The sequence below is a fragment of the Sorex araneus genome, chromosome 6 (assembly GCF_027595985.1).
Source record: "Sorex araneus isolate mSorAra2 chromosome 6, mSorAra2.pri, whole genome shotgun sequence".
Lineage (NCBI taxonomy): Eukaryota > Metazoa > Chordata > Mammalia > Eulipotyphla > Soricidae > Sorex > Sorex araneus.
In genome coordinates, this window is record NC_073307.1 from 165,316,783 (window position 1) to 165,344,056 (window position 27,274).

Sequence of the window (27,274 nt, forward strand, 5' to 3'; positions counted from 1 at the left end):
TAATATCATGTTGTCAGCAAATAGAGTTTGACTTCTTTCCCTATCTGGATGCCGTTAATATCTCTTTCTTGTCTAATTGCCATGACAGGGACTTCCTACACTCTATTGAATAGTCATGGTGAGACACACCCACTTCTAGTCTCCCTCCCTCCCAATTTCGGGGCCATTCCTGGTGATGCTCTGATGATATTCGGGGGCTTACTCCTGACTCTGCCTTCGGTAATCACTACTGGTGGTGCTCAGGGGACCCTATGGATGTCAGGGATCAAGGCAAGAACCCTCCCCACTGTACTGTTCTCCCTGGCGCCTGTTTTCTCTGGTTTAACTTGAGTTGCTGTAGAGGGGTAACTGAAAGTTTAGGGGAGAGAGGTCTTGCCAGAAACCTCTTATAAAGTCTTCGTAATGGGAGATAGGAGGAAAATACACGAGTGTGTGTGGGAGCACTTTGCAATACCAGGTGTACATGTGCACATGTCTACACTCATTTGCTATTGGAGAAAGAGCTTACTTGTTGGTTGAGACGGACCTTAATGAAGCCGCCACAAGCCTCGCTTCCTGCAGAGAGGGTTCAGAGAGGAAAGTGTCCTGATGAGGAATGCAGCAGGGCTAGAAATACAGGAAGAGAAACAGATTTTCTTCTGGCTTCAGGTGACTCTAGCACTGCACTGTAGCACTGTCATCCTATTGTTCATTGCTTTGCTCAAGTGGGCACCAGTAACATCTCCATTGTGAGACTTGTTGTTACTGTTTTTGGCATATCGAATACACCACGGGTAGCTTGCCGGGCTCTCTGAGAGGGACGGAGGAATCGAACCTGGGTTGGCTGCATGCAAGGCACATGCCCTACCCGCAGTGCTATTGGTCCATAAATTCATCTGAAGACTTGGGGCAAGCAGCGTTCGTGACACAAGAGTGTGGTTTCTATTGTTGACTGAGTGTCTGCAGAGTTGGTGTCCTTCAGAACATGTGTCCTTAAGGTTCACAGTACCTTTCCCAGTGACTGGCAGGAAGTCATTCTTATTTCCCCTTAATGTTTAAGAGGAACTTCCAGGAACTTTTTCTTTTTTAAAATTATTAATAGTTGGGGCTGGAGCGATATCACAGCGGGTAGGGCATTTGCCTTCCACGCGGCCGACCCGGGTTCAAATCCCAGCATCCCATATGGTCCCCTGAGTACCGCCAGGGGTAATTCCTGAGTGAAGAGCCAGGAGTAACCCCTGTGCATCGCCGGGTGTGACCCAAAAACCAAAAAAAAAAAAATAAAATAAAATTATAAATAGTTTTTGCCTAATACAGATTGTTTTTGCTTAAAAAATCTTTTTCTCCACTCATGTATAGCCCTTTGAGCAGTCTCCTCTGGCCAGTATCCTACTGTTCTTGGCCCACAGAAGACTGAAGCTGGGACTAACCTCATGTGTCATATAAGGACTTAGAGTCGTATCAGCCACTGAAGATGGTGGAAAACCAACTAGCCATTATCTTTGTTTCTCTGCTAGGTGTCCGTTGCTATAGAAAAAAATCAGGCAGTAAACAGAAGTTGTTCAGGGAGTATTTGAATCTCAGTGAATATTCATTGACTAATGAAAATAAATAGTTTGAGTTGAGGGAGAAACAGTATTTCTGAGTTTATTATTGTTTCCAATTTTGGAGGGTGATTTTTCAGTTGCTGTGCGTCTGGGTAATTTAAAGATTATTTTCCTAAGAGTAGACCTTTTTCAACCTTCCTTTTCTTCTATTGTTGGAAAATAATTAGAAAAAGCAAATGCTTCTTATTTTTTTTAGAATATGATTTCACTTGAGTCTTTTTTAAAAAATGTCAGATAGTAAGAATGCAGGTCTAAAAATTTTTCTCAAGTTACAAGAGAAGAAAGTGAAGCTTTGAAAGAATGGGATGGAAAGGTTGTGAATGCAGAATTACAGATGTTGACTTTATAGTCACTCAAGAAATACAATCCCAGAGTGCCTTCCTTCCTTCCTTTAAGTCCTTTATTTTTATTTTTTTTACTTTTTGGGTCCCACCCAGTAATGCTTAGGGATTACTCCTGGCTCTGCACTCAGGAATTACTCCTGGTGGTGCTCGGGGGACCATATGGGATATCAGGGATTGAACCCGGCTCAGCTGTGCAAGGCAGACGCCCTACCAGTTGTACTATCACTCCTGCCCCAATGATGTCTTTGTTTTATAGTAACCAGTGCTGTTGCTTTTTTTTTTTTTTCCTTTTTGGGTCACACACAGCAGTGCACAGGGGTTACTCCTGGCTCTGCACTCAGGAATCACTCCTGGCAGTGCTGGGGGACCATATGGGATGCTGGGAATCGAACCTGTGTCGGCTGTGTGCAAGGCAAACGCCCTACCCGCTATGCTATCGCTCCAGCTCCGCAATGCTGTTGCTTTTTCCCAGTTTCTCTGATGGCTTTACTAGGCTGCTTTTGGAGAATATAGTGATTGACTTTTTGTATACTAATAAGGAAATGTAGCATTTCTGTGTTCTCTTTTGCTTGTATCTAAGGAAAAGAATATAAGGTATATTCTGATAAATACACTTGAGTTTAATAAAAATGTACTTTTGACTTGATATCTGAGCTCATTTCTCTTCAATACTGTGTTGAGATGCTTTTCAGAATGAATTTCAGAGGGTAATTTTGTTACTTGTAGGCACAATTTGATTTTCTTTGCACAATTGTGGAGTGATACCATGCAGCAGTGAGCACACAATGAACAATTGATTATACCAAGAGGTATGTAGAAAACCAGTGTTGGGGCCAGAGTGATAGTGTGACACAGAGCACTTCCCTTGAATGTGGCTGATCCCAGTGGTCTTCCAAGTCTACCAGGAGTAAGTCCTGAACACAGGTGGGTGTGCCTCTGCCCCTCCCCCACCCCAAAGAAGGAAGGAAAAGCCTACAATGTTGATGGAAGAAATTCAGCAATTAACTCACTTTCCAGTGGTTTTGTGGAGGGCATAGTTGTGTGGTCAGGGTGACTGTATCCTGACTCTTAGAGAATTGTGTAAGATCATTCTTTAGTAGGTATTTGACACTAGTTTTAAGGAAACTTATAGGGGAAAGTTCACTTTGCGTTGTATATTCTTCTTTTCAGCATTCTTCCTCTCAGTTGCTTTCTTTTTCTTTCTCTCTTATTTGGGGAGTGGGGTGGTTTGGGGCTATGCTCAGGACTTCCGCATGGCTCTGCTCTGCATTCCTTGGTGGCACTTGGGAAACCAGTTGGAGTGTGGGATCAAACCCCAGTCAGCCACGTGCAAGGCAAGCACCCTGTCTACTCCGTTATATCCTGGTGCTTGTCTGCCTTTTCTGTTTTCTGTTTGTTTACTTTAATAGTGAAGCAGTTGGATGGACTTGTCTTACATGTGGTGGACCCTTATATGATTCCTTGCATTCATATGGTCCCCTGAGCACCAACAGGAGCGGACACCCCTGCCAAAAAAAGAAACCAAAAAATTAGCTGTGAGTTATCTTTGTGACAGATTTTATAGATAATGTCTGTTTCTTCTGTGGGATGGAAGCATGCCCAGCAGTGCTCAGGGCCTCTGTGTTCATGTTGTCAGCTGCATGCGAGGCGAGCGCCTTAATCACTGTACTGTTTTTTTCCTGTATGATAATACCTTTTATGGATTACTCTCATGGAAATAACTGTGATCTACAGAATTTTTTTTTTTTTTTGGTTTTTGGGTCACACCTGGCGATGCACAGGGGTTACTCCTGGTTCTGCACTCAGGAATTACTCCTGGCGGTGCTCAGGGGACCATATGGGATGCTGGGAATTGAACCCGGGTCAGCCGAGTGCAAGGCAAACGCCCTACCCGCTGTGCTATCACTCCAGCCCCAACAGAACTTTTTCATACTTAGTGTTCTGTGCTGTGTGAACTAAGTTATCTCAGAAACTTACTAGTTGACTGAGCTGAACTTTCAGTGGCAGAAAAGGTTCCTCAGCCATGTCAATACTCAACACACATATTCTGTATAACATACTTTATTTTGGTATGTGGGGATACACACCCCGCGGTGCTCAGACCTTCCTTGGGCTTGGTGATCAGGGATCACTCCTAGCAGTGCTCAGGAATATGGGGTGCCAAGAATTGAACTTGGGCAGGCAACATACAGGGCAAATGCCCTACCCCCATACTAATGTTCCAGCCTTTGTTATTATATGTTATACATATTCTGTATAGCATACTAAAACAGCTATATAAAACTAAATATGTGAGGGGCTGGAGCGATAGTACAGCGGGTAAGGCGTTTGCCTTGCACTCGGCTGACCCGGGTTCAATTCCCAGCATCCCATATGGTCCCCTGAGCATTGCCAGGTGTGACCCAAAAAGGAAAAAAAAAAACAAAAACAAAACCTAACTAAACTAAATATGTGGGCCGAGGCTATAGCTCATTGGTAAAATGTGCATTATACATGTGTGAGTCCTGGGTTCAGTCCCCAGCACAGTCATTGAAAGTGAAAAGTTGTATATTCTTCCTTTATGATTTCAGGGGCAACTTGTGTTACCCAGATCAAAAGGTAAAAAAGAAAACTAGTGTAATTATGTGTAAGGCATGATTCTCATTGTTTTTCTCTGCCATTTGGTTTTCTCATTAAAATTTCTCTACCATTTGGTTTTCTCTTGGGGGCTAGAGATACAGTACAGCGTGTAGGGGACTTGTTTTGTACATGGTTATTGTAGGTTCAGTGCCCAGCCCTTCATATGGTTCCCTGAACCCCCTTAGGGACGATTCCAGAGTACAGAGCTGGGAATAAGACCCGGGTACCACAGGATATGGCCCCAAACTCCCCAAAATAAATAAAACTCCTCATTAGTGGGCTGGAGAGATAGTAAAGCATTTAAAGTACTTCCCTCGCTTGTGCAGAGCAAGAAGCAAGCCCTGAGCACCACAGACAAGTGTAACCCCCCAAAAAATTTCTTTTGGGGGGCTGGAGCAATAGTACAACAGGTGGGACACTTGCTTTGCATGTGGTTAACCAAGGTCTCATCCCTGCATCCCACTTGGTTCCCTGAGTACCACCAGGAGTAATTTCTGAGTGCAGAGCCAGGAATAACCCCTGAGCATCACTGGATGTGGCCCCCAAACAAAAACAATAAGAAAAATTTTATAAGATGTAATGAAAAAATTTTCTCAGCACAGATTACACACAGCCTTTTATTTTGATAAATGTTATGTGTCTATATGTGTCAGTCTCTGTCTTTTTTTCCTTTGTTTTTTTTTTTTTTTTTTTTTTTTTTGCTTTTTGGGTCACACCCAGCGATGCTCAGGGGTTACTCCTGGCTTTGTACTCAGGAATTGCTCCTGGCAGTGCTTGGGGGACCATATGGGATGCCGGGGATCGAACCCAGGTCAGCCGCATGCAAGGCAAACGCCCTACCCGCTGTGCTATCGCTCCGGCCCCTGTCTTTTTTTCCTTTTTGGGTCACACCCGGCATTGCACAGGGGCTACTCCTGGCTCATGCACTCAGGAATTTCTCATGGCGGTGCTCAGGGGACCATATGGTATGCTGGGAATTGAACCTGGGTTGGCCGTGTGTACAGCAGACGCCCTACCTGCTGTGCTATCACTCCAGCCCCCAGTCTCTCTTATTAATGAGGGTATACTGAAACGTTTAAGGTGAGTGGGAAGCGAGGAAGCCTAATTGTTTGAAGAGATTTCTGTATTCTTGTTTCTTGGAATTCCATAAAGTAAGAATGAGTAAGTATTTCCTTCAGTATCAGTTACTTTTTGAGTTAGTTTTGTTTGGGGAGTACCTCCCAGCTGTGCTTAGGAGGCACTACTCCCCGCCTGATGTTCATAGAGCCATGCTGAACTGGGGTTCAGACCCAGGGCTCCACTATACAAAGCACGCACTCCAGCCCAGCCCTTCCAGCTAGTTCCTGGGCCCTGACTTCAGTTCTTATAGTGAGCCTTTGCAAATCCCTCTTTGTTAATGGTTCTTCCTCTTGGACTCAATAACATTTGCATTTAACTGTTTTAATATGCCACACATTGAGTTTTTTCTAACATTTATTTATATATTTGTCTCCCCCTACTGGCCAACTGTGTTTTTGAGTCCTAACTTCATGCAGGCATCTGTTTTTTGGTTTTTTTGTTTGTTTGTTTGTTTGTTTGTTTTCTTTTTATTTTTGGATCACACCCGGTGATACACAGGGGTTACTCCTGGCTTGTGCACTTAGGAATTACTCCTGGCAGTACTCGGGGGACCATATATACCGGGATGCTGGGAATCGAACCCGGGTTGGCTGTGTGCAAGGCAAATGCCCTACCCACTGTGATATTGCTCCAGCCCGGCGTCTGGTTTTTGTTCCATATTCAGTGTGTCCCCATTTTGTAAATGGATAAGTGTTCAGGTTTTTTAAAGTCTTTGGACCACATCTCGGGTTTAGGGACTCTGTGCTCAGGAAACCATGTGTGATATCTAGGATTGAACCCTGGTCACTCATATAAAAAAAACATGCTGCTCTAGTCTGTTGAGCTGTCTTGAGACCCCAGATGATCATTTTTCTATAGCATATGCACGCATAGGCAGGCAGATGTCTATTTATATGTGCTCCATGTGTGACCTTGTAATAATGTCGGGTTTTCAAAAACATGGGAAGAAAATGAGAAAGTGTCACTTTAAATTTTAGTTGAGGGGCTAGAGAGGTCGTGCAGGGTTTAAGGCCTTGCACATAGCCAAACACGGTCCCCCTAAACGGTGCCGGGAGTGATCCCTGAGCATTGTCAAGTATGTCCCAACCCTTCCTCCTGTCCCCTGGCCCAAAGACAGTTGATAAAAAAATGTGTATGTTCATAATATTTTGAAGAGGGCAGAGTGATAGCCTGCATTTCTTCGAAGACTGTAATAGGGGCTGGAGAGATAGTGCCAGGATTCAGGTGCATGCCTAACATTTGACTGGCCACACCATGGGGTCCCCCATGCATCACAGGGTGGGTGCAGTCCTGGAGGGCCCCAGCACTCCACAGTGATCTGGGAAATCCGCAGCACCCTATGCTCACTTGGGACCTGTTGGCCCAGAGGCCCCTCCTGAGCGCTTCATGGGAAACCTAAAATAAATGAAAGTGTATTAGTGCATATTAAGGCTATCAGGCAGTGATTTGGTATGTTTTATAAAGATTCGGGTTTAACCCATGTAGCTTTCCAGGCACTGCCAGTAGCAGTCCCTGCACACCAGGCAGGAGTAAGCCATCAGCATTGCTGAGTATGGCCCCAGCCCCAGCCCCAAATGTCTTTACTTAAACATATGTATTGTCTTATCTTTTTTTAAAAAATAACTTGTCAGTCATTTTTATTTTTCATTATTTATTTATTTATTTATTTATTTATTTATTTTCTTCCTTTTTGGGTCACACCCTGCGGTGCACAGGGGTCACTCCTGGCTCTGTACTCAGGAATTATCCGCGGCGGTGCTCAGGGGACCATATGGGATGCTGGGAATCGGAATCGAACCTGGGTCGGCCACGTGCAAGACAAATGCCCTACCCGCTGTGCTATCGCTCCAGCCCCTTGTCAGTTATTTTTATTGAGGTATAATATTATCACAGTATCACTGTCATCCTGTTGCTCATAGATTTGCTTGAGGGAGCACCAGTAACGTCTGCATTGTGAAACTTGTTACTGTTTTTGGCATATCGAATACACCACGGGTAGCTTGCCGGGCTCTCTGAGAGGGACAGGGGGTGTAATATTATATGCTATATAATTCTCCTTTATAAAAGTATGCAATTCAGGGGCTAGAGAAGTAGTACAGCAGATAAGGTTCTTACTTTGCATACAGCCGACCCATATTTGATCTCCGGCACCACATATAGTCTTCTGACCCCACTAAGAGCAGGCCCTAAGCACAGCCAGCTGTGACCGAAACACAAACAACCCCATAATGTAGACACTTAAGTATATTCACAAAGTTGTGCAAACATTATGGTCTCTGGGTTCCAGTACATTTTCATTACCCCTTAAAATATCTAGTACATATTAACAGTTATTCCCAATCTCTCTTCCATCTAATCCTAGTTACCACTACTGCACTTTCTGTCTTCTATATTTGCCTGTTTTGGACATGTCATATACACTTAATAATACAGTATGTAATTTTTTGGTGACTGGCTTTTTCATTTACCATATTGTTTTCAGAGTATATGTTCAATGGGTTTTTTTGTTTGTTTTTTGTGGGGTTTTTTTTGGGGGGGGCCTTTTTGGGTCACATCCGGTGATGCACAGGGGTTAGTCCTGGCTCATGCACTAAGGAATTAACTCTTGGCGGTGCTCAGGGATCCTGGGAATCGAACCTGGATCAGCCATGTGCAAGGTAAACACCCTACGTGCTGTGCTATCGCTTTAGCCCCTAGTTGTATATCTTTGAGAAATACTTATTAAAATTTTTTGCCCATTTAAAATTTGTCTTTATCACTAAATTATAAGAGCATTTTTCAGATAGTCTTATTTTTCCCCCCTTCTCGTTTTTGGCGGTGCTCAGGAGTCACTCTTGGCTTTGGATTGAACCTGGGTCAGCTGCAAGGCCTTACCTGTTGTACAATCTCTCCAGTCCCAAGAGGGGTGTTTTGATACATGCTAGGCAGTAGATCATATGAGATACATGGTACATCACTGTATCGCTGTCATCCCGATGTTCATCTATTTGCTTGATGTAACTCTTCATTTGTCCCTGTCCTGTGCTAGTGTAGCCCAATGGTGTCTGCTCCTCCAGGAACACTGAAGAGCATGTTGTTGTTACTGTTCTTGGCATATCATATACATCCCAGGTAGCTTGTCAGGTTCTGCTGTGCTGGGGGAGGGAGGTAAAGAAAAAAAACAAAGAGGTTGAGCAGCCTCATTTACTCCAGGAAAAATTGCATCGCTTTCTTTTGGAGCTTTGTTTTAGTCTCTGGATCTTGGCTGTTGATGAGATTACATGGCGTGGTGGGGGTGGGGGGAGAGGTTGTCGGTGTGACTGCCAAGCTACTGGAAAACTCACATGACTTACAAATATTTTTTTCCAATAATCATATAGTCTTTGTTTTGAAGCCACTCCTGGTAGTGCTCAGGGAATCATCTAGGGTGCTGAGGATTGAACCTGGGTTGGATGTATGCAAGGCAAACACCCTCCGCTTTGTACTATCCCTCCGGCACTTTTGAGAAGACTTTCCCCTTGGATTGTTTGGGACTCCTTGTTGAAAAATCAATTGGTTGTAAATATAAGACTTACTTCTGGATCTGGATCTTCACTTCTGCTGTTATCATGGCAGAGCTATAGTCTAATTACTATAGTCTTATGTTAAATATAGAAATCAGGAATTGTGATTTCTCTAATTTCATTCCTTCTCAAGTCATTTTGGCTATTCTGGTTTCTTTGCATTTCTTTATGAATTTAAAGATACGCTGGCGAGGCCGGAGGGGTAGTTCGGCAGGTAGGTTTATATTTTCATGGTATACAATTTTTAGCTGCTGCTTCTTTTCTTTTTCTTTTTGCCACTTGTTCCAAGACTGCTCTGACTCAGTGTTTAAGGGACCATGTGGTGCCAAGGATCGAATCCTGGACTTTCGCATAAGAAACATGTGCTCCAGTCCAGTGCGTTATCTCCCTGGCCCTACAAATCTTAGCTTCTTTCATTAGATTTATTCCTCATTATTTTACTTTTATGTTATTGTAAATCAATTTTCTTCATTTTTGTATTTGTCATTGCTAATACACAAAAATACAACTGGTTTTATTACTTGCGTTAATAAAAACAATTTTGCGTGTAAATCCTTAATTTTTAGGGGGGACCACACCTGGTATTGCTGGGGTTACTCCTGGCTCTGCATTCAGGAATTAACTCCTTACATGCTCAGGGGACAATATGGGATGCCGGGGATTAAACCCAGGTCGGTTCCATGCAAGGCAAGTGACTTGTCCTCTGTACTGTCACTCTGGCTCCTAACAATTTTCTGTGTGCTAGAGCATGTCATTTGTTAATAGAGCTAGTTTTACCTTTTCATTTCCAAACTTAAGTTTTTCTTGCCTAATTGCCATGGCTAGGACCTCCAGTTCAGTATTGAATAGAAGTGATATGAGCAGATAATCTTGCCTTATTTTTCTCTTCAGTAGGAATTTCTCTTTCAGTCTTTTCCTATGAAGTAAGATGTTAGTAGTGGGGTATGGCAGTTGCCTTTTATCATCCAGGGGAAGTTTCCATTTATTCCACATAGGTTGAATGTCTTTCATCATGAAAGGATGCTAAATTTTGTCAAGTGCTTTTTCTGCACCTATTGAGATGACATGATTTTTTGTCCCTTATTCTTTTACATTACTTTCATAGTGATAATATTAAAAGGATATTGAAAGAATGACACCAGGCTTAGAACCTGCACCCACATTCTATCACTGAAAGCCAACAAATACAAACTCTGATGTTCAGTCTTTCTTTTCTGTGCACTGTTTTTAAAAGCAATGTTGTATTAATAGGCAGTTTATGTTTACAGGCAGTTAATTTTAATTTTCAGTGCTGTTGTAAAAGTATGTTGTCATGTTACATTCAACAAATTCAGCTTTGGGTTTTAGCCATTTTTCTGCAGGACAAGTACTGTTTTAGCTAACCTTTAAAAAGTAATTTTGGGGGGCAGAGATAAAGTGAGCAGGGCACTCTCCTTGCACGTGGCCAACTGTTTTCCAGCCACATGTGCTCCCCTGAACATAGAGCCTTGAATGCTGCTGCGTAAGGCCCCCAAACAAGCAAAAACATGTTTTTTCCTCTTTTCATCTCTTCCAAGTATTTGAGAGATGCAAATGGTCATTGTCATCAGTGAATATTCTCTGCTCAAACTCCTGATTTCCTGGCTTATTTTCCCTTTTACTTTTTAGGTATATTACATCAAAGACATTTTGAAAATATACCCTTTACATTACCTCCCTTTTAAAAATGGGGGGGTGGGGCATTGAATAGTACAACGGGTAGGGCATTTGCCTCGCATATAGCCTACCAAGGTAGATCCCCAGCATCCCATATGGTACCCCAGCACTGCCAGGAGTAATTCCTGAGTGCAGTCAGTATAACCCCTGAGCATTGCTGGGTGTGACCCAGAAAGCAACAAGTAAACAAACAAACAAAAACTTGAGATAAAGAATGCCAGTGTTTGTGTAGTGATTGATACTTTTTGCCATCTGTTTATGCATCATAATCTGTTCTGCACTAACGATCTATTGTAGTGGGGCCAGACAGTATAATGGGTAGGGCACTTGCCTTGTAGATGGCCAACCTGGGTTCGATCTCCCGGTATCCCGTATGTTCTCCCAAGCACTGCCAGGAGTTATTCCTGAATGCAGGTAATTGCCAGGTGGGGCCCCAAACCCAAAAAATAAAAACAAAAACCTAATAATAATAAAAGTGACACAGGTAATTTTTACGTTATTGCTGATTTCCCAGTTGTAAGACTCAAAAAAAAAAAAAAGTGGACATGAGTTGGATGAAGCAGCAGACTTCTCTCTGTTCTTAACTCTCCATATTGAAAGGACAGGGAAAAAGGTCTTGAATCTAGGAAGAAGAAAAGCACGTAACAAAGAAATGGAAAGACAAATTTTGGCTACCTGGCGCAGCCAGGTGCCCTAGTGGTTTCTCTGGGGAGTGTTCTATACCAAAAAAGAACCCAGAATCAGTAATCTAGGGATGTAAGACATTGTCAGTAAGAGTACCCTCTCTTCTTCTCAAAATAAAGGTATTTAAAAATATTTTGAACTATATGGCATTATTGGAGTAGGTGAATGGTCTACCAAAATGAGGTCTTTTGGCTTTTGCGCTGTTATTTATGTCAGCAGTGGTGCTCAGCAGGAGTGTCAAAACCTTGCAGCTAAATATGGTAAAGCTATTAGACGTCCTTCAATGTTTCTAACTAAAACTGGGGGCCTGAATTTTGTTCTCCTCTGGTGTAATCAGTTTTATTTCCTTTAAAGTTGCTGCTTAGGTCTCCTTTGTTTTTCTTTTCTTTTCTTTTTGGCTTTTTGGGTCACACCCAGCGATGCTCAGGGGTTAACTCCTGGCAGTGCTCGGGGTCCCATTTTGGGTGCTGGGATTCGAACCTGGGTTGGCCGCGTGCAAGGCAAATAAATGCCCTACCCACTGTGCTATCACTCCAGACCCTTCTTTGTTTTTTTTAATAGATATTTCCCACCTTCCCTTTCCTTTGTAGTTGAGACTGATGACCAGGGGTCACACACATGACCATGGTGCCCACCAAAGGTTGCCTTTTCATTGTGTTCACCGTGATGTTTACATAGGTATTCACCAGGGGCCACACTTCCTGGATGTGGTGCTTGTGCATCTATTAGTCTGGCTCACCAGGGATCATGTTCCTTGTATTATTTCTGTTTGTTTTGTTTTTTTTTTTTTGGGGGGGCCATATGTGGAGACACTCAGGTTACTCCTGGCTCTGCATTCAGGAATTTCTCCTGGAGGTTTATTCCTGGCTCTGCCCTCAGAAGTCACTCCTTGAGGGCTCAGGTGACTATCTAGAGTGCTGGGCATCGAACTCGGGCCAACCACATGCAAGGCAAATGCCCTACCTGCTGTATACTATCACTCCAGCCACATTCTTTTTAGCCGTACTCCCCAGTTCCTGGCAGTGACTAATTCACTTTCTATGAATTAATCTGTTCCGGACATTTTATGATCATCATACGTGATATTTTGTGTATGACTTCGTTCACTTAGCCTAGAACCTTTGAAGTTTATCTGCATTATAGGACACATCAGGACTTATCTTTTTATGGTCATTTACTATCCTGTTGTGTATATATACGCATGTTATCTAGCAGTGGGGTGTGTTCTGAGAAATGCCTTTTTAGACAATTTCATTGCGCCAGTGTCTTAGAATGTAATTACACAATGCTGGATGATAGCGCCTACTCCCATCTTGGCTGGATGGGGTAGCCTGTTGTGAGTCCTGTCCTCTGAGTGGTTCATCAGACCACATCTGTCAGGCTGTCCGTCACTGGTACACCTCTTGGCTATAATAAAGATTGCTGCTTTGAACATGTGGTTTGGTTTTGTTTTAATTTTTTTATGGGCGTGTCTATTTCCTTTGAAATACATACCTACAAGTAGATTTGCCAGGTTATATAACTTTATGTTTAACTTTTAGAAACTGCCAAACTATTTTTTATCCTCCTTTGGGCCACATTCAGCTGTGCTCAGTGCTCACTCAGGCTCCTTGCTCAGGGTTTGCTCCTGATGGTACTCGGGATACACAGTGCCCTGGATCAAACTGGGATCAACCACATGCTTAGACAAGCCCCTTCCCCCGTGCCTTCTCTCTAGCCCCACTAATTGTCAAGCTATTTTCCAAAGTGGTTGCACCATTTTACATTACCATTTTACGTTTCCAGCAGCAGAGTATGATGGTTTCAATTTCCTTACGTTCTTACCAACACTTATTTTTATTTATCTTTAAAGGTGATAATTATCATTCTATTGTCTGTGATGTAGCAGTTTTAATTTTCATTTCCTCTAATGACTAATGATATTGAACATCTTTTCATCTGCTCATTGGACATTTGGGAAACATCCTTGAGCCCTAAATGCTGGTGCTGTGTTGCTCAGAATGCTTTATTTTTTGGTTTGGTTTTTGTTCTTTGGAACTACACTCAGTGTTGAGGGCTTCTTCCTGCTTGGTGCTCAGGGATCCTCCCAGGGGGAGTGCTCAGAGGATAGTACCAAGACTTGAATCCAGGGGTTCTCTGTGCAGAGCATGTGCTCCAGCCTTCTTAGTTATCTCCTTGATCAGATTTGGTCTATTCTGTTTTTATTTGTTTTTGGATCACACCCAGAAGTGCTCTTGATTTACTCCGGGCTCTGTACTTAGGGATCACTCCTAACGGCTCAGGGGACCACATGGGATGCTGGGGGTTTAATCCAGGTTGATGGCATGCAAAGGCAAGCACCCTACCCACTGTGCTATTGCTCCAGCCCCAGATTTAGTCTCCATCTCCCCCTCCTCCCCCTCCTCCCCCTCTCCTCCCCCTCCTCCTTCCCCCCTCTCCTCCTCCTGCCACCTTTTTGGGTGACACTGGCTATGCTCAGGAGTTACCCCAGCTCTGCACTCAGGAATTTACTCCTGGTGTTGCTCAGGGGGACCCATATGCGGTGCCGGGAATTGAACCTGGGTCAGCCACGTGCAAGACAAATGCTCTATCCGCTGTGTATGTGCATCACTCTGGCCTCAGGTTTAGTCTATTCTTGAAAGTTGTTTTAGAAAGCTAATCCAGATATAGTTTCCTGATCAGTAATTATATTTTGTATACTTGTCTAAAATATCTAAAATGCCGGTATTTGAAATGACTTTTTTTGTGCATATGTATTTCTCTGTGCAAAGATTTGGTAAAGTGCACAGGTTGGGAACTTAGCCTCATCAGAACTAACCAATCTGTACACTAGGGAGAGCAGCTGACCTTTAATGAAGAGAAAGATCTATGAGAAGAAAAATTAATGCTCAATGCAGTAACTGATTTGAAAGACACACTTTACACGTGTAAGGGAAGCTATGATAGACATGAAAAGGACCATGATTTTCACTTTTATTTTCTTCTCTCTCCAGCGTGGTACCATGAGGCGGCGCTATGAAGATGATGGTATCTCAGATGATGAAATTGAAGGGAAAAGGACTTTTGACTTGGAAGAGAAACTCCACACCAACAAATACAATGCAAATTTTGTTACTTTTATGGAGGGAAAAGGTCAGTATTGTTTTGAGTGAGACCTGCAGCCCTTGGTTGTAGGAAGCCGCAGGCTCTGGGGACCTTGGCTCAGTGTTTGCACACCGAAAGGGCCCGTCGATGCCGCATGCTTTTTCTCGATTCCTGTGCTACAGTGCTGTTCGTGTACTTCCCTCCCGCCCCAGCCTCCCACCCTGTGAGTCATTCTCTGCTATATTAGAGCAGCGGTGCTGTTAGAGTGGCCCCCTGAAGTCTTCTTCCCCATCTCACCCCTTGGTTAGAGTTTAATTAAGAATGATTCTTAAAGAAAAAACTGAAGGGGGGTTTCCTATGTACCATGCAGCTTTTGCTCTCAGCAGATTGACAGGGGTGTTCTGGTATGCATTTTAGTGAATAGAATTAAAATTTATATTCTATTAAGAGACAGGAACGTGGTAACGTAGCCCTGGTGTGCCTCCCCCACCCCCAGCAGAGCCACAGGTAGTCCTTATTAAAATAAAACAGAGAGGCCCAGGGATGTATGGAACTTAGGAGGGCGCTTGCCTCGCGTGTGTGAGACCCTGGATCCAATCCCAGGCAGGCAGGAAGGACCAGAAGCCGGGAAGAAGGGAGGGAAAGTAAATAAAGCAGGGTGATACTTTTTCTTAGGATTTATGAGATTACTCATTAAAGTACTTCATGTAGGTTAAATTCTGAAATTATAGTGGAAATGCATAGAAATCCCTTAGTGTCCTTCTCAGTGTCCCTCCCCATTGGTAAGGGTGCCATGACAAACATTGCCTGATGGAACAAAACCTTATAAATAGGAAGAGCAGACACCATCTCTTCCTTGTTATTTACAATCCCCCCTTTTTTTTTTTTTTTTTGCTTTTTGGGTCACACCTGGCAATGCACAGGGGTTACTCCTGGCTCTGCACTCAGGAATCACTCCTGGCGGTGCTCAGGGGACCATATGGGATGCTGGGATTCGAACCCGGGTCGGTCGCGTGCAAGGCAAACGCCCTACCCGCTGTGCTATCACTCCAGCCCCTACAATTCTTTTTATGTCCAGTTGATCATTTTGTAGAACCTCTTGTCTAACAGTTATTTTTTTGTCATGACAGATTTTAATGTAGAATATATCCAGCGAGGTGGCTTAAGAGATCCTCTGATTTTCAAGAATTCTGATGGACTTGGAATAAAGTAAGTGTTCACGGCCCCATTGGAATGTGGTTGTAAAATGATAATGTTTCACCTAAGACATTAAGGCAGTTACTAGTTTCAACTATTATCACTACAAAGATAAAAATAGTTTTTCTGTTTGGATTTAAAATGTGTATGTTTTCTATTTATTATAAAATCTTCGATGGTTGTTACAAGTCAGTGAAATAATACAGATGATCAGAAAAAGAAACTAAAAATAAATCTGAGTACTACTCTGAGATAATCAGTATTACATTTGGGTGGGGGGCACACCTGACTGTGCTCATGTGCTCAGAGCTTACTCCTTCCTCTGAGTTCAGGGGTTTCTTATGACCATATGAGGTACCAGGGAAGGGATCGAATTTAGGTTGACCACATGCAAGACAAACATTCTACCCTGCCCCTCATTATTAGCATGTTGGTGTATATGTGTTTATTTATATCTTAAATTTGTTTATTAAATATAAACAAATTTACATTTGTTTATATTTAATATAAACAAGATATAACTTGTTTATTAAATTATAAACAGGGAATAGCCAAGTAGTAGAGTGCATGCTTGTATGCTCGATCCTGAGTCCCATCCCTGGCACCGCATGCTTCCCCCAGTTCTTTCCCAGCATTACTAGGGTGGCCTTGGTAGCCTCCAAGCATGAATTATGAAACCCAAACTTCTGGGCCACACACTGTGGGGAGAGGCCCCTATTACTCACATACAAACACACACATACATACGTGCATTTTTCCTAGTTTGTTCGGGAGCTACGCCTAGCATTACTCAGGGGTTATTCCTGTCTGTGCTCAGGAGTGACCTGTGACAGTGGTTTGTGAACCGTATGCAGTGCCAGGGATTGAACCTGACTGGCCACATGCAAGACAAGCACCTTAACCTCCAGAACTATTTCTCTGTGCCACGTACTTTTTTTGTTTTTGGGTTTTTTTTTTTTTCTTTTTGGGTCACACATGGCGATGCACAGGGTGCTCAGGGGACCATATGGGATGCTGGGAATCGAACCTGGGTCGGCCACGTGCAAGGCAAACACCCTACCTGCTGTGCAATTGCTCCAGCCCCTCTCTGTGCCCCGTTTTAAAAACTTAAATATGAAGATGGCTATATCTTGATGCAAAGGTCTTAGTTTCATTTATTTATTTGTTTTGGGGTTCGATTCCTCTGCCCCTCTCGGAGAGCCAGGCAAGCTACTGAGAGTATCCCACCCACACAGCAGAATCTGGCAAGCTCCCTGTGGCATATTCGATATGCCAAAAACAGTAACAAGTCTCACAATGGAGACATTACTAGTGCCCACTTGAGCAAATCGATGAACAGCGGGAGGACAGTGGTGGTACAGTGGTTTGGGGGCCATGTCCAGTGATGCCTAAGAGTTACTCCTGACTCAGGAGCTAAGTCCTGGCAGTGCTCAGGAGACCATATGGGGTGCTAGGGGTTTGGATCAAACCCAGGTCGGCCAGATGCAAGGCATGCATCCTACCCACTGTACTATCACTTTGACCCCCCCCAAATGGTCTTGGTTTTCTTTCTTTTTTGGGGGGTCGCACCCGGCACTGCACAGGGATTACTCCTGGCTCATGCACTTAGGAATTACTCCTGACAGTGCTTGGGGGACCATATGGGATGCTGGGAATTGAACCCAGGTCAGCTGCGTACAAGGCAAACGCCCTACCCGCTGTGCTATCGCTCCAGCTCCCCAAATGGTCTTAGTTTTCTAAGGCAAAGGAACACATTAAAGAGATATCATGCTTTTCACATGTACTTACTGGTGTTTGTTTCATAGGATGCCAGATCCAGACTTCACCGTGAATGACGTCAAAATGTGTGTGGGTGAGTATTAGGCTTTACCCTTTGTTCTTTGAGACAGAGACTTAGGACTGAATCCTTTATCTCATACTGAGATGAAGCGTTTCAGAACATTGAAGTATATATTTGAAGTATACACTCCTTGAAGTATATACATAGAATATATAAGCCTTTGCTTCTTTCCTGCCTACTTTTTTTCTTTCCACACCTGGCAGTGCTCAGGGATCATTCCTGGCAGGACTCAGGGAACCAGATGGGGTGTTGGGGATTGAACCTGGGTTTGCCACATGCAAGGCGAGCACTCTACCTGCTGTACTATCACTCTGGTTCTGCCTAGCATTTTATTTGTGCATCACTCTTCCCCATGAAATGTGTGCCTTCTAATCAGTTGACAATTTTTTTTTTTAATGTCTGAGCCCAAAATGAGGATTCATTCATTTCTGTGATTTCTCTCTCTAAAAGCAGTGGAGAAATTACTAGATTTTCACCAAGGCTGTGTTTAGTAATTTGTCTTAAGATTTGAAATTTTGGGGGCTGGAGCAATAGCACAGCGGGTAGGGAGTTTGCCTTGCACGCGGCCGACCCGGGTTCAATTCCCAGCATCCCATATGGTCCCCTGAGCACCGCCAGGGGTAATTCCTGAGTGCAGAACCAGGAATAACCCCTGTGCGCTGCCGGGTGTGACCTAAAAAAGAAAAAAAAAAAGATTTGAAATTTTGTAATCTGAGAAATACATTAAAATTTCTCTTCATTAGTGACAGGGTAACTTTTTTATTATATTGAAATTTGAGGGAGGGGCTCGTACATTGGGGTGGTATGGCTTAGCTTTCATGCTCTTACCCAGGTTCAGTCGCCAGCATCTCATACGGTCTCCTAAGCACCACCAGGAATGAGTTCTGAGTGCAGGGCCAGGAGTAAATCCTGAGTATTGCTGAGTGTGGAAGAGAGGGGTGGAGGGAGAGGGAGAAGAAGAGAGAGGAGGAGGGGGTGAAGGATGGAGAGGGGGAGGGAGAGAAGGAGGGAAAAGGCGGGAGATAGAGAGAGATTTTAGGGAAAGAAAAAAATTAGAACAATACCAAGAAAGGAAAGAAAGAAAAACTTCCTGGGGATTGTGTAAATTTAGTTCACTTTTCTGTCAACCCTTGGTGTTGAAACTGCACCGTTCTTAGGAATTCTGTCAGAGCTGGTCACTGCTATGCACGTTGGGCTAGAGAATGGATTAAAACCATTGGGCAATGTCTGCAACAGGACACTAAACAAGTTTCCTGCCACTCTCGGCCAACAGCCTTGCAAGCTGGTGTGCGCTGCTGTCCTTTCACCACTTGAGGGCTCTTTTAAATGACAAAAGCTTCTGCTGTCAGTGTTGAACCCTAGCCAAAGGCTCATGCTTTGCAAGCAGACCACCAGCTTTGATCCCTGCATCCACATGGTCCCCAGACACCACTAAATGTGACTCCCAGCCCTGGAGTAGCCCCCCAGAACTCCCATATATGGCCCCAGCCTCCCCACCCCCACCCCATTCACTTCTCTCTATTGGAGAGCTGAAAGTCCTAGCAGTTCAGGTAGAGGAAAGTTCTCTGGTTCCTGTGTTTCTCACCCCCTCGCTGCTGCCAGTTAGATCCCAGGCACTTGTCACAGTGCATTTACTAGGTCTCTCAGCCCCTGGACTAGAGCCAGTGCTCAGGAAATCTGTTGAAAAATGAAAATGCTTTTCTACTCTTCACAAGGGCAGGGCTCTCACAGGGACCCCCAGAAAGTTTATGTGTCTTTATGGTTTGGGTCACCCCTAGGCATGCTCAGGGATCACTCCTCGTGGTACTTGGGGACCTATATGTGATGCCAGGGATAAAGCCTGAGCCAGCCTCATACAAATGTTTTACCAGCTTCTCTCTCTCTCTCTCTCTCTCTCTCTCTCTCTCTCTCTCTCTCTCCCTCCCTCCCTCCCTCTCTCTTTCTCTCCCTCCCTCTCTCTCTCTCTCTCTCTCTCTCTCTCTCTCTCTCCCCCCCCTCCCTCCCCCTTTCCTCCTCCCCTCCCTCCCCTCCCTCTCCTCCCTCCCCCTACAGCCACAGTGCTCAGGGCTTACTCTTGGCTCTGCACTCAGCTCTCACTTAGTGGGGCTTGTTAGATCTTATGCGGCTTTGCTGGGTATCAAGCCTGGGTTGGCTGTACTGTATCTCTGGCCTCCCCTTGTCTTTGTAATAGACCTCTAAAGACAGGGATTCCCAGGATCCTTAACATTCTCTGGCTTGCTTGGATTTAAACACTGTATCACTGTGTCACTGTCATCTCCTTGCTCATTGATTTGCTTGAGTGGGCACCAGTAATGTCTCCATTGTGAGACTTGTTACTGTTTTTGGCATGTCGAATATGCCACGGGGAGCTTGCCAGGCTCTCCCGAGAGGGGCAGAAGAATCAACCCAGGTTGGCCGAGTGCAAGGCAAACGCACTACCAGCTGTGCTATTGCTCCAGCCTGAGTAATGTGTTTACTATTGGGGGCTGGAGAGATAGCACAGCGGGTAGGGCGTTTGCCTTGCACGCGGCCGACCTGGGTTCAAATCCCAGCATCCCATATGGTCCCCTGAGCACGGCCAGGGGTAATTCCTGAGTGCAGAGCCAGGAGTAACCCCTGTGCATCGCCAGGTGTGACCCAAAAAGCAAAAAAAAAAAAAAAAAAAAAGTAATGTGTTTACTATTAATAATCGCTTTTTGGAAAGCCCTTTGTAACCCTCCCTCCCTCCTTCCCTCCTTCCTTCCTTCCTTCTTTCCTTCCTTCTTTTCTTCCTTCCTTCCTTCCTTCCTTCCTTCCTTCCTTCCTTCCTTCCTTCCTTCCTTCCTTCCTTCCTTCCTTCCTTCCTTCCTTCCTCCCTTCCTCCCTTCCTTCCTGTCTCCCCTGCTCCCTCCTTCCTCCCTTCCTTATTTTTGGACAACACCTTGCCATGCTCAGGGCTTACTCCTGTCTTTGCACTCGAGGATCACTCCTGGTGGGGCTTGAGCGGCCATATGGGGTGTCAGAGACTGAATCTAGGTCAGCGAGCGCTCTCCCGCTGTCCTGTTGCTCCAGCCCAACCCTGTGTTTTTAAATAGATCTGTGGATGATCACAGATGTCTTTGCCTTGATTGAAAATAAAGCAGTGGGGGCGGCTCAGAGATAGTTCGCGGATAAGACTCTTTCCTTGCATGTAGCCAACTCTGGTTTGATCCCCAGCACTGCATATGTTCCCCAAGCACTGTCAGAAGTGACCCTTGAGGGCTGGAGCGGTAGTACAGCGGGTAGGGTGGTAGCCTTGAATGCGGCCAATCTGAGTTCAATTCCCAGCACCCTACATGGTCCCCAAAGCACCGCCAGAAGTAATTCCTGAGCGCAGAGCCAGGAGTAACCTCTGAGCATTGCTGGGTGTGACCCAAAAAGTGGGGAAAAGAGAGCGAGAGAGAAAAAAGAAGTGACCCTTGAGCACAGAGGTGGGAATAGCAGCCTGAGTCCAGGTGGGTGTGGCCCTAAAGCCCAGCTGTGCTGTTGGCTCAGGAGCCATATGTGCTGGGAGTCGAGCCTGGGTCGCTGCATGCTAGAAAAGCATCTCTGCTCTACTAGCTTGCCAGCACAATAAGAATATGTTTTTAATAATAAGATAAAATAGAACAGTGGGATTTGAGAGATACTCAAAGGATTAGAGTACATGTATGGACTGCACAGGCTTGCGTGGATTTAATCCTTGGCACTGCATGGCCCCCCGATTGCTTCCAGTGGCACTGGAGAGACCCGTAAGGTATCTAACCTAACAGGCTTGTTTCAGCTGAGGTCTGTGTTAAGAGGAGTTTGGATTCTTGGTGGGGTGGGACAGGTTTTTGTGGGGGGTTGTGCCATACCCAGCAGTGCGGGTGTTAGTCTTGAATGCGGCGGCAGCTTACTCCTGGCTCTGTGCTCAGGGCTTACTCCTAGCGGACTCGTTAGACCATACAGGATGCCAGGATTGAACCTAGGTTGGCCATGTGCAAGGCAACAGCTCTGCCTGGTGTGTTATTATTCTGGCCCCAGATTAGATCCTTTTTTTGGGGGTGGGCACACCAGCAGTGTTTGGGGCCTGCTCCTGTGGTGTTCAGGAGGCCCAGCTCCCCTGCCTGATGTTAGTTGGTTTTTTTTTTTTCCCTTGGAGTGATGAATGACTTTCAGGATGCAGTGATTAAAGTTATTGCTGATTATAGCTGCCATTTTCATTGCATCCAGTCTTTTCTATGTAGAGTTTTACATTTCTAGTTTCAGTTCATGTTCCAAAAAGAATAAAACCATTTGAACTTGTAAACTTGATGTAATGTGTGGCTCAACATCTCTAAGTTTAAATCCCAGGCCCACTGATTACTAACTTTCTAACCTTGGAAAGGCTACCTCAATGGCTAATGTGTAGGCAGTATGGAACACATAGTAAATGCTCAATGAGCATTAGCTATTACTAAGCTCATCCTTTTCTCCTAAGTGCCCTAGTAGCATGGGCGTAGTGAAACTGCCTTTGCATTGATATGTGTTTTGAAAGAGCATTTTATTTTTATTGTGGCAAAATACAGATAATAAAATTTATCATTATAATAATTTTAAAGTACATGATTCAGTGGCATTAAGTATATTCATTCTGATATCTAGTTCAGAACCTTTTCATCACCCCAGACAGAAACTCCATACCCATTAAGTTGTCAATGCCTATTGCCTCTTTCTCTCAGGTCCTGGCAGCCACTAATCTATTTTTCTCTTTCTCTTAATTTGCTTTTTCTGGATATCACATATAAATGGAATCATTAAATATATACCATTTTGTGCGCGGCTTTATTTCTTTCATAAGAATGTATTCATTTCTTGGGGCCGGAGCGATAGCACAGTGGGTAGGGCGTTTGCCTTGCACGCGGCCGACCCGGGTTCGATCCCCGGCATCCCATATGGTCCCCCAAGCACTGCCAGGAGTAATTTCTGAGTGCAAGGCCAGGAGTAACCCCTGAGCATTGCTGGGTGTAACCCAAAAAGAAAAAAAAAAGGAATGTATTCATTTCTTATCTGCATGTAGCATATAACAGTTTTTTATTCCTCCTCCTCCTCCCCCTTTTATTCCTCTTTTAATGGTTGAGTAATCTGTAATACACCCATTGTATGGGTATTCCACATTTTCTTTATTCTGTTGTTGGACATTTGGGTTGTAAACTGCCTTTTGGCTATTGTGACCTCTTGTGAAAATTAATGTGCAGGGTTTTTTTGAACATCTGATTTTGATTATTTTTAGTGTGAACCTAGGAGTGAAATTGCTCGCCATGCAGTCATTCTTTAATTAATGGATGAATTGCCAGATTATTTTCCATAGCAGCTGTATCATTTCCAGTTTCTGCAGTGAAGCCTGACAAGTTCTAATTTCTCTCATTCTTTCCGGCATTTGGCTACTCTCCTTTCTTTAAAATTAAAAAACGTAAGGGGGGGTGCTAAGAGATAGTACAGTGGGTAGGGAATTGAGCTCATGGCCTCACGTTAGAAGTCTTCTGTTCTGCCCCTTGAGCTATATCGCTAGCCCTGGAACAGTGATTTCATTTTTGTTTTGGGGCCACATCTGGTGGTGCTCAGGGGTTACACCTGGTTCTGCACTCAGGAATCACTCTTGGCCTGCTCAGGGGACCATCTGAGATGCCAGGGGTCAAATCCATGTAAGCCGCGTGCAAGGCAAGTGCCCTACCCCCTTATACTATCTCTCTGGCCCCTGAACAATACTTTTAATATTCCAAAATATTGTTTCGTTCTCTTCCTCTCTGTCTCCCTCAACCACAGCTTTCTTAACCTGTTAGCTGTAGTTCCTCTTCCTTTCTTCTCTTACGTTGTCTCTGCTTGGAATTCTCTTATTCTTCAAGACTTAAATGTTTCTTTTCTTTTTTGAGGGAGATTGGGGGCAGCACACCCAGCAATGCTCAGGGGTTACTCGTGGCTCTGCAGTCAGGAATCATTCTTGGAGGACCATATGGCTCTATGGGATACAGGGGATTGAACCCCTGTCAGCTGCATGGGAGGCAAACAGCCTACCCAGTTACTGTCACTTCAGCCCTTTTTTCACTTTATTTTCCTACGTTTACTCGGGTCAGTTTAGTAAAATGCACATGTAGACATCCACATGCTTTGTTTATTTTATTTACTTTTGTTTAGAAGGGGGTGTATCCAGCAGTGCTCAGGGCTTATCCCTGGCTCTGTACTCAGGAATCACTCCTGGATCGCACCCAGGTCAGGCATATGCAAGGCAAGAGCCTCACCCACTGTACTTCGCTCCAGCCCTCTTCTCATTTTACTATAGTTTCAGTACCTTTGTGTGCTAAATATTGTTTTGTTGACTAAATTCTCACAGGGGGTCACATGGTAATGTTATTCCTGTGTTGTAGAAGAAGATACTAATGTTCATAGGTTTGCCCAAGTACTATTAGAGTGGAGGTTTAGTAGTAGAGCAGAGCTTTCTGCCCCCTGCTAACTGTATGCTATCTCTGTGGCATTCTGCCTTTCATTGTACTTGACTGAGAAATTGAGAGAGCTCCTTGTATTCATCCTGTATGTTCCTGCTTCAGTAGATGTGATGGGGGGAGAGTGTTTGACATTAGAAACACTCAACAGGTTTGTGAGAAAATAGCTCCCCTTTTTGGAAGGGGCCCTCAGAAGGTAGATGGGTGGAGTACATGGCATTTTGAGTGAGGTTCTTTCCATCTCTGACACTGTGCCTCTCTTCCAGTACGCCTCAGGGTAGCCCCGGTGGCCTTGAGCACTGAGCTCTCTGGCAGGCCTAGCATCTCTTGGAATAACCCATGTTAAATTTAAAAGAGAAAGAGAAAGAATGGCCAGAGTCATGTTTAATGTAGTAATACTCCCTAACCATAGACCCTTTATTAGATTGTCAGATCACTGCAGTCCTCTGACCTGCGTCAGGGCAGTGGAGTTTGTTGCATTGAGCTTTAACCAAAGTTGGGCAATCTGGGTCCTTGTCCTGAGTTACCTAACACCTACTTTCCTGTATGACATAGGTATCAGTGCTTAGCATTTATACTTGTTAGGATTGAAAAAGGTATTAACAGAGGTTCAGTGTCTGACCATGTAGTACACGTGCCATTGGAAAGGATGGATGTTCTTAATATTGCCTCTTTCCCATTCTCTGTGATTTGATTTTCTGTTCATTATCCATCTCAAGTGACAACTGTCACCTTTTCTGTTCTGAATATCCTAAAAATAATAGGCTAAATAAATAAGGAAAGTTTTTCTTCTAGTTGTGTTATTTTCTTAACATACTTAAGGGTGTTAGTGACTCAGTAGAGATGATCAATGCATCTTTCATGGCAGGGAGTCGCCGCATGGTGGATGTCATGGATGTGAACACACAGAAAGGCATTGAAATGACCATGGCTCAATGGACACGCTACTATGAGACTCCGGAGGAGGAGCGAGAAAAACTGTATAATGTCATCAGCCTAGAGTTTAGCCACACCAGGCTGGAGAACATGGTGCAAAGACCCTCAACGGTTAGTCAAATAATTTTCTCCACATTAGCATCGTCACCAAAAAGGTTATTTATACACTGGAAGAACTTGTAGCTTTTTGTTGGTCAGTCTGTTTCTGTGATGGGGGGAGGATCGTTTGACGTGAGCGCTAGCTCTGCTCCCAGTGGTGCTCAGAAGACTGCGTGCTGCTGGGGGTTGAAGCCGGGCCTCTGGCGAGCTGGGCATGCTGCACTCAGCCCACGGAGCTGTCGTTTCAGCCAGAACTTTTTGTACATACCAAGATGAAGATGAGTAAGACAATATGATGATAACTTGTTTATTCTTTTCCCAAGTCCCATAATTTTTATAGGGAGGGGTCCCCCTCATTAGCATCATCAATGATTGTCATAGTGATAGCCTTGGCGCACAATGGGAAAATGTATTTGCATATGAAATTTAAACTTCTGTTTTGTTTTGGGTTTGTTTTTTTTTTTTTGTGGTGGCGGTGGTGGTGGTGAGTTTTTTCTTTGTGGGTTTTTTTCGGTTTGTCTTTTGTGCTCAGGGCCTGCTCCTGGCTCTGTGCTCGAGTCACTTCAAGGGGCTTCAAAGCATGGACTCAGCCTATTGAGTCTCCCTTTAGCCCCTAACACGAACTTTGAATAGGAAGTTTGCAGATGAATTTCTTGTCTGGAGAGGAGGGGAGCTCATACTCCAAGTAGCCGGGCTTCCCATTGCTCAGTCTGCTAAACAGTGCCCAAAGCGGGCCAGGGACCACTCCCGGCAGTACTCAGCTTGAATATGTGGGTTGGAGCGTTCAGTGCTCAGCCCAGTGGTACTAGGGCTAGCAGGATTACCCTGGCAACTGGCAATGTTTAGAGGCTACCAGGGCTACACTTGGGGGTGCTGGGAATCTGGCTCAGGCCTCCATGTGCCAGCTCTGCACTCCAGTCCTTGGAGTGGATATCCAGCTCGCTAGCAAGCTTCCATCCTGTAGGCTTGTCCTTGCCAAGAAACTGAGAGAAAACTTCCTTCCCCTCTAGGTGATGGCTTTCTGAGATGGTTTCTCTAGTGAATCTACTTACAATTAGTAGCAGCAAATGGATAGCTCGACAGGAGACTTAGGTCTCTGCAAGTAATTACTATCTTGGCATTGTGGTGACTGTCTACAATATTTTGAAATTTGAAATCACCTGAGGGTGATTCTCATCTGTGGATCATTTTCTTCGTTTAATTCCTGACTCCAAACTAACTTCAGTCTAGTATTTCCAGCCAGAATAGCAAAATGTGAAAGGTTACAGTAGATTTGGGGGTGGGGGATTCCCAGTACTCAGGGGATCCAGGGTCCACTGCCAGCAATACTTGGCCAGCTGGGTCAGATAGTTCCATGCTTACGGCTGGCCTTGCAGCTCAGCTCGGTGCTAGGAGTGCTGGTGTCACCAGAACCATGCCACTAGAGCTTAGGGGCCTATGGCGTTAGGGACCAGACTCAGAGCTGCGCCGTGCCTTCCAACCCTCTGGTCTACTTCTCTGGCCCATTTTAGTCAATTTTTTGGTTGATGTTTGTTTGGGGACCACACCCAGTGGTACTCGGAGCTTACTCTTGACTCTGCTCTCAGGAATTACTCCTGGTGGATTAATTGGGATGCTGGGTATCAAACTTGTGTAAGCCTCATTCAAGGCAAGGACCCTACTGCTATACTATCATTCCAGCCCCTAAAACCTTAGTTTAAAAATATTTATTAAAATGGGTCAGTAGTACACCAGGTTGGGTGCTTGCCTTGCATGAGGTGAGTCCACCAGGAATAAGCTCTGAGCACAGCCTCATGTGGTCCAAAGCCCCCACAAAACAAAAAAACCTAATGTTTCAGTATTTTTAACCTGTCTCCATTTAAATTATCCTTGATTTGGAGCTGAGATACAGTATAGCATGTTATGGACTTGGGTTGAGTCCCTGGCATAGCATATGGTGTGTCCACACGAACACCCCAGTCCTGCCCTGGAGTGATTCCTAAGCACAAAGCCAGGAGTAAGCCCGGAACACCTCCAGTATAGCCCCAAGTCAAAATAAAATCATTCTAATTATTTATACCCTCTTTTCTGT

General features: G+C 44.4%; 1 protein-coding gene across 2 annotated transcripts in view; it reads left to right on the top strand.

Annotated features, from left to right (window-relative positions):
- Positions 1 to 27,274, top strand: part of KDM2A (lysine demethylase 2A) — a 135,588-nt gene that overhangs the window by 58,756 nt on the left and 49,558 nt on the right. For both annotated transcript variants that reach the window (XM_055144006.1, XM_004618463.2), the window contains exons 3-6: positions 14,583 to 14,721; positions 15,804 to 15,882; positions 17,676 to 17,722; positions 25,037 to 25,215. In XM_055144006.1, coding sequence (XP_054999981.1) covers positions 14,583 to 14,721; positions 15,804 to 15,882; positions 17,676 to 17,722; positions 25,037 to 25,215 — 444 coding nt within the window. The remainder of the gene's footprint in view (positions 1 to 14,582; positions 14,722 to 15,803; positions 15,883 to 17,675; positions 17,723 to 25,036; positions 25,216 to 27,274) is intronic.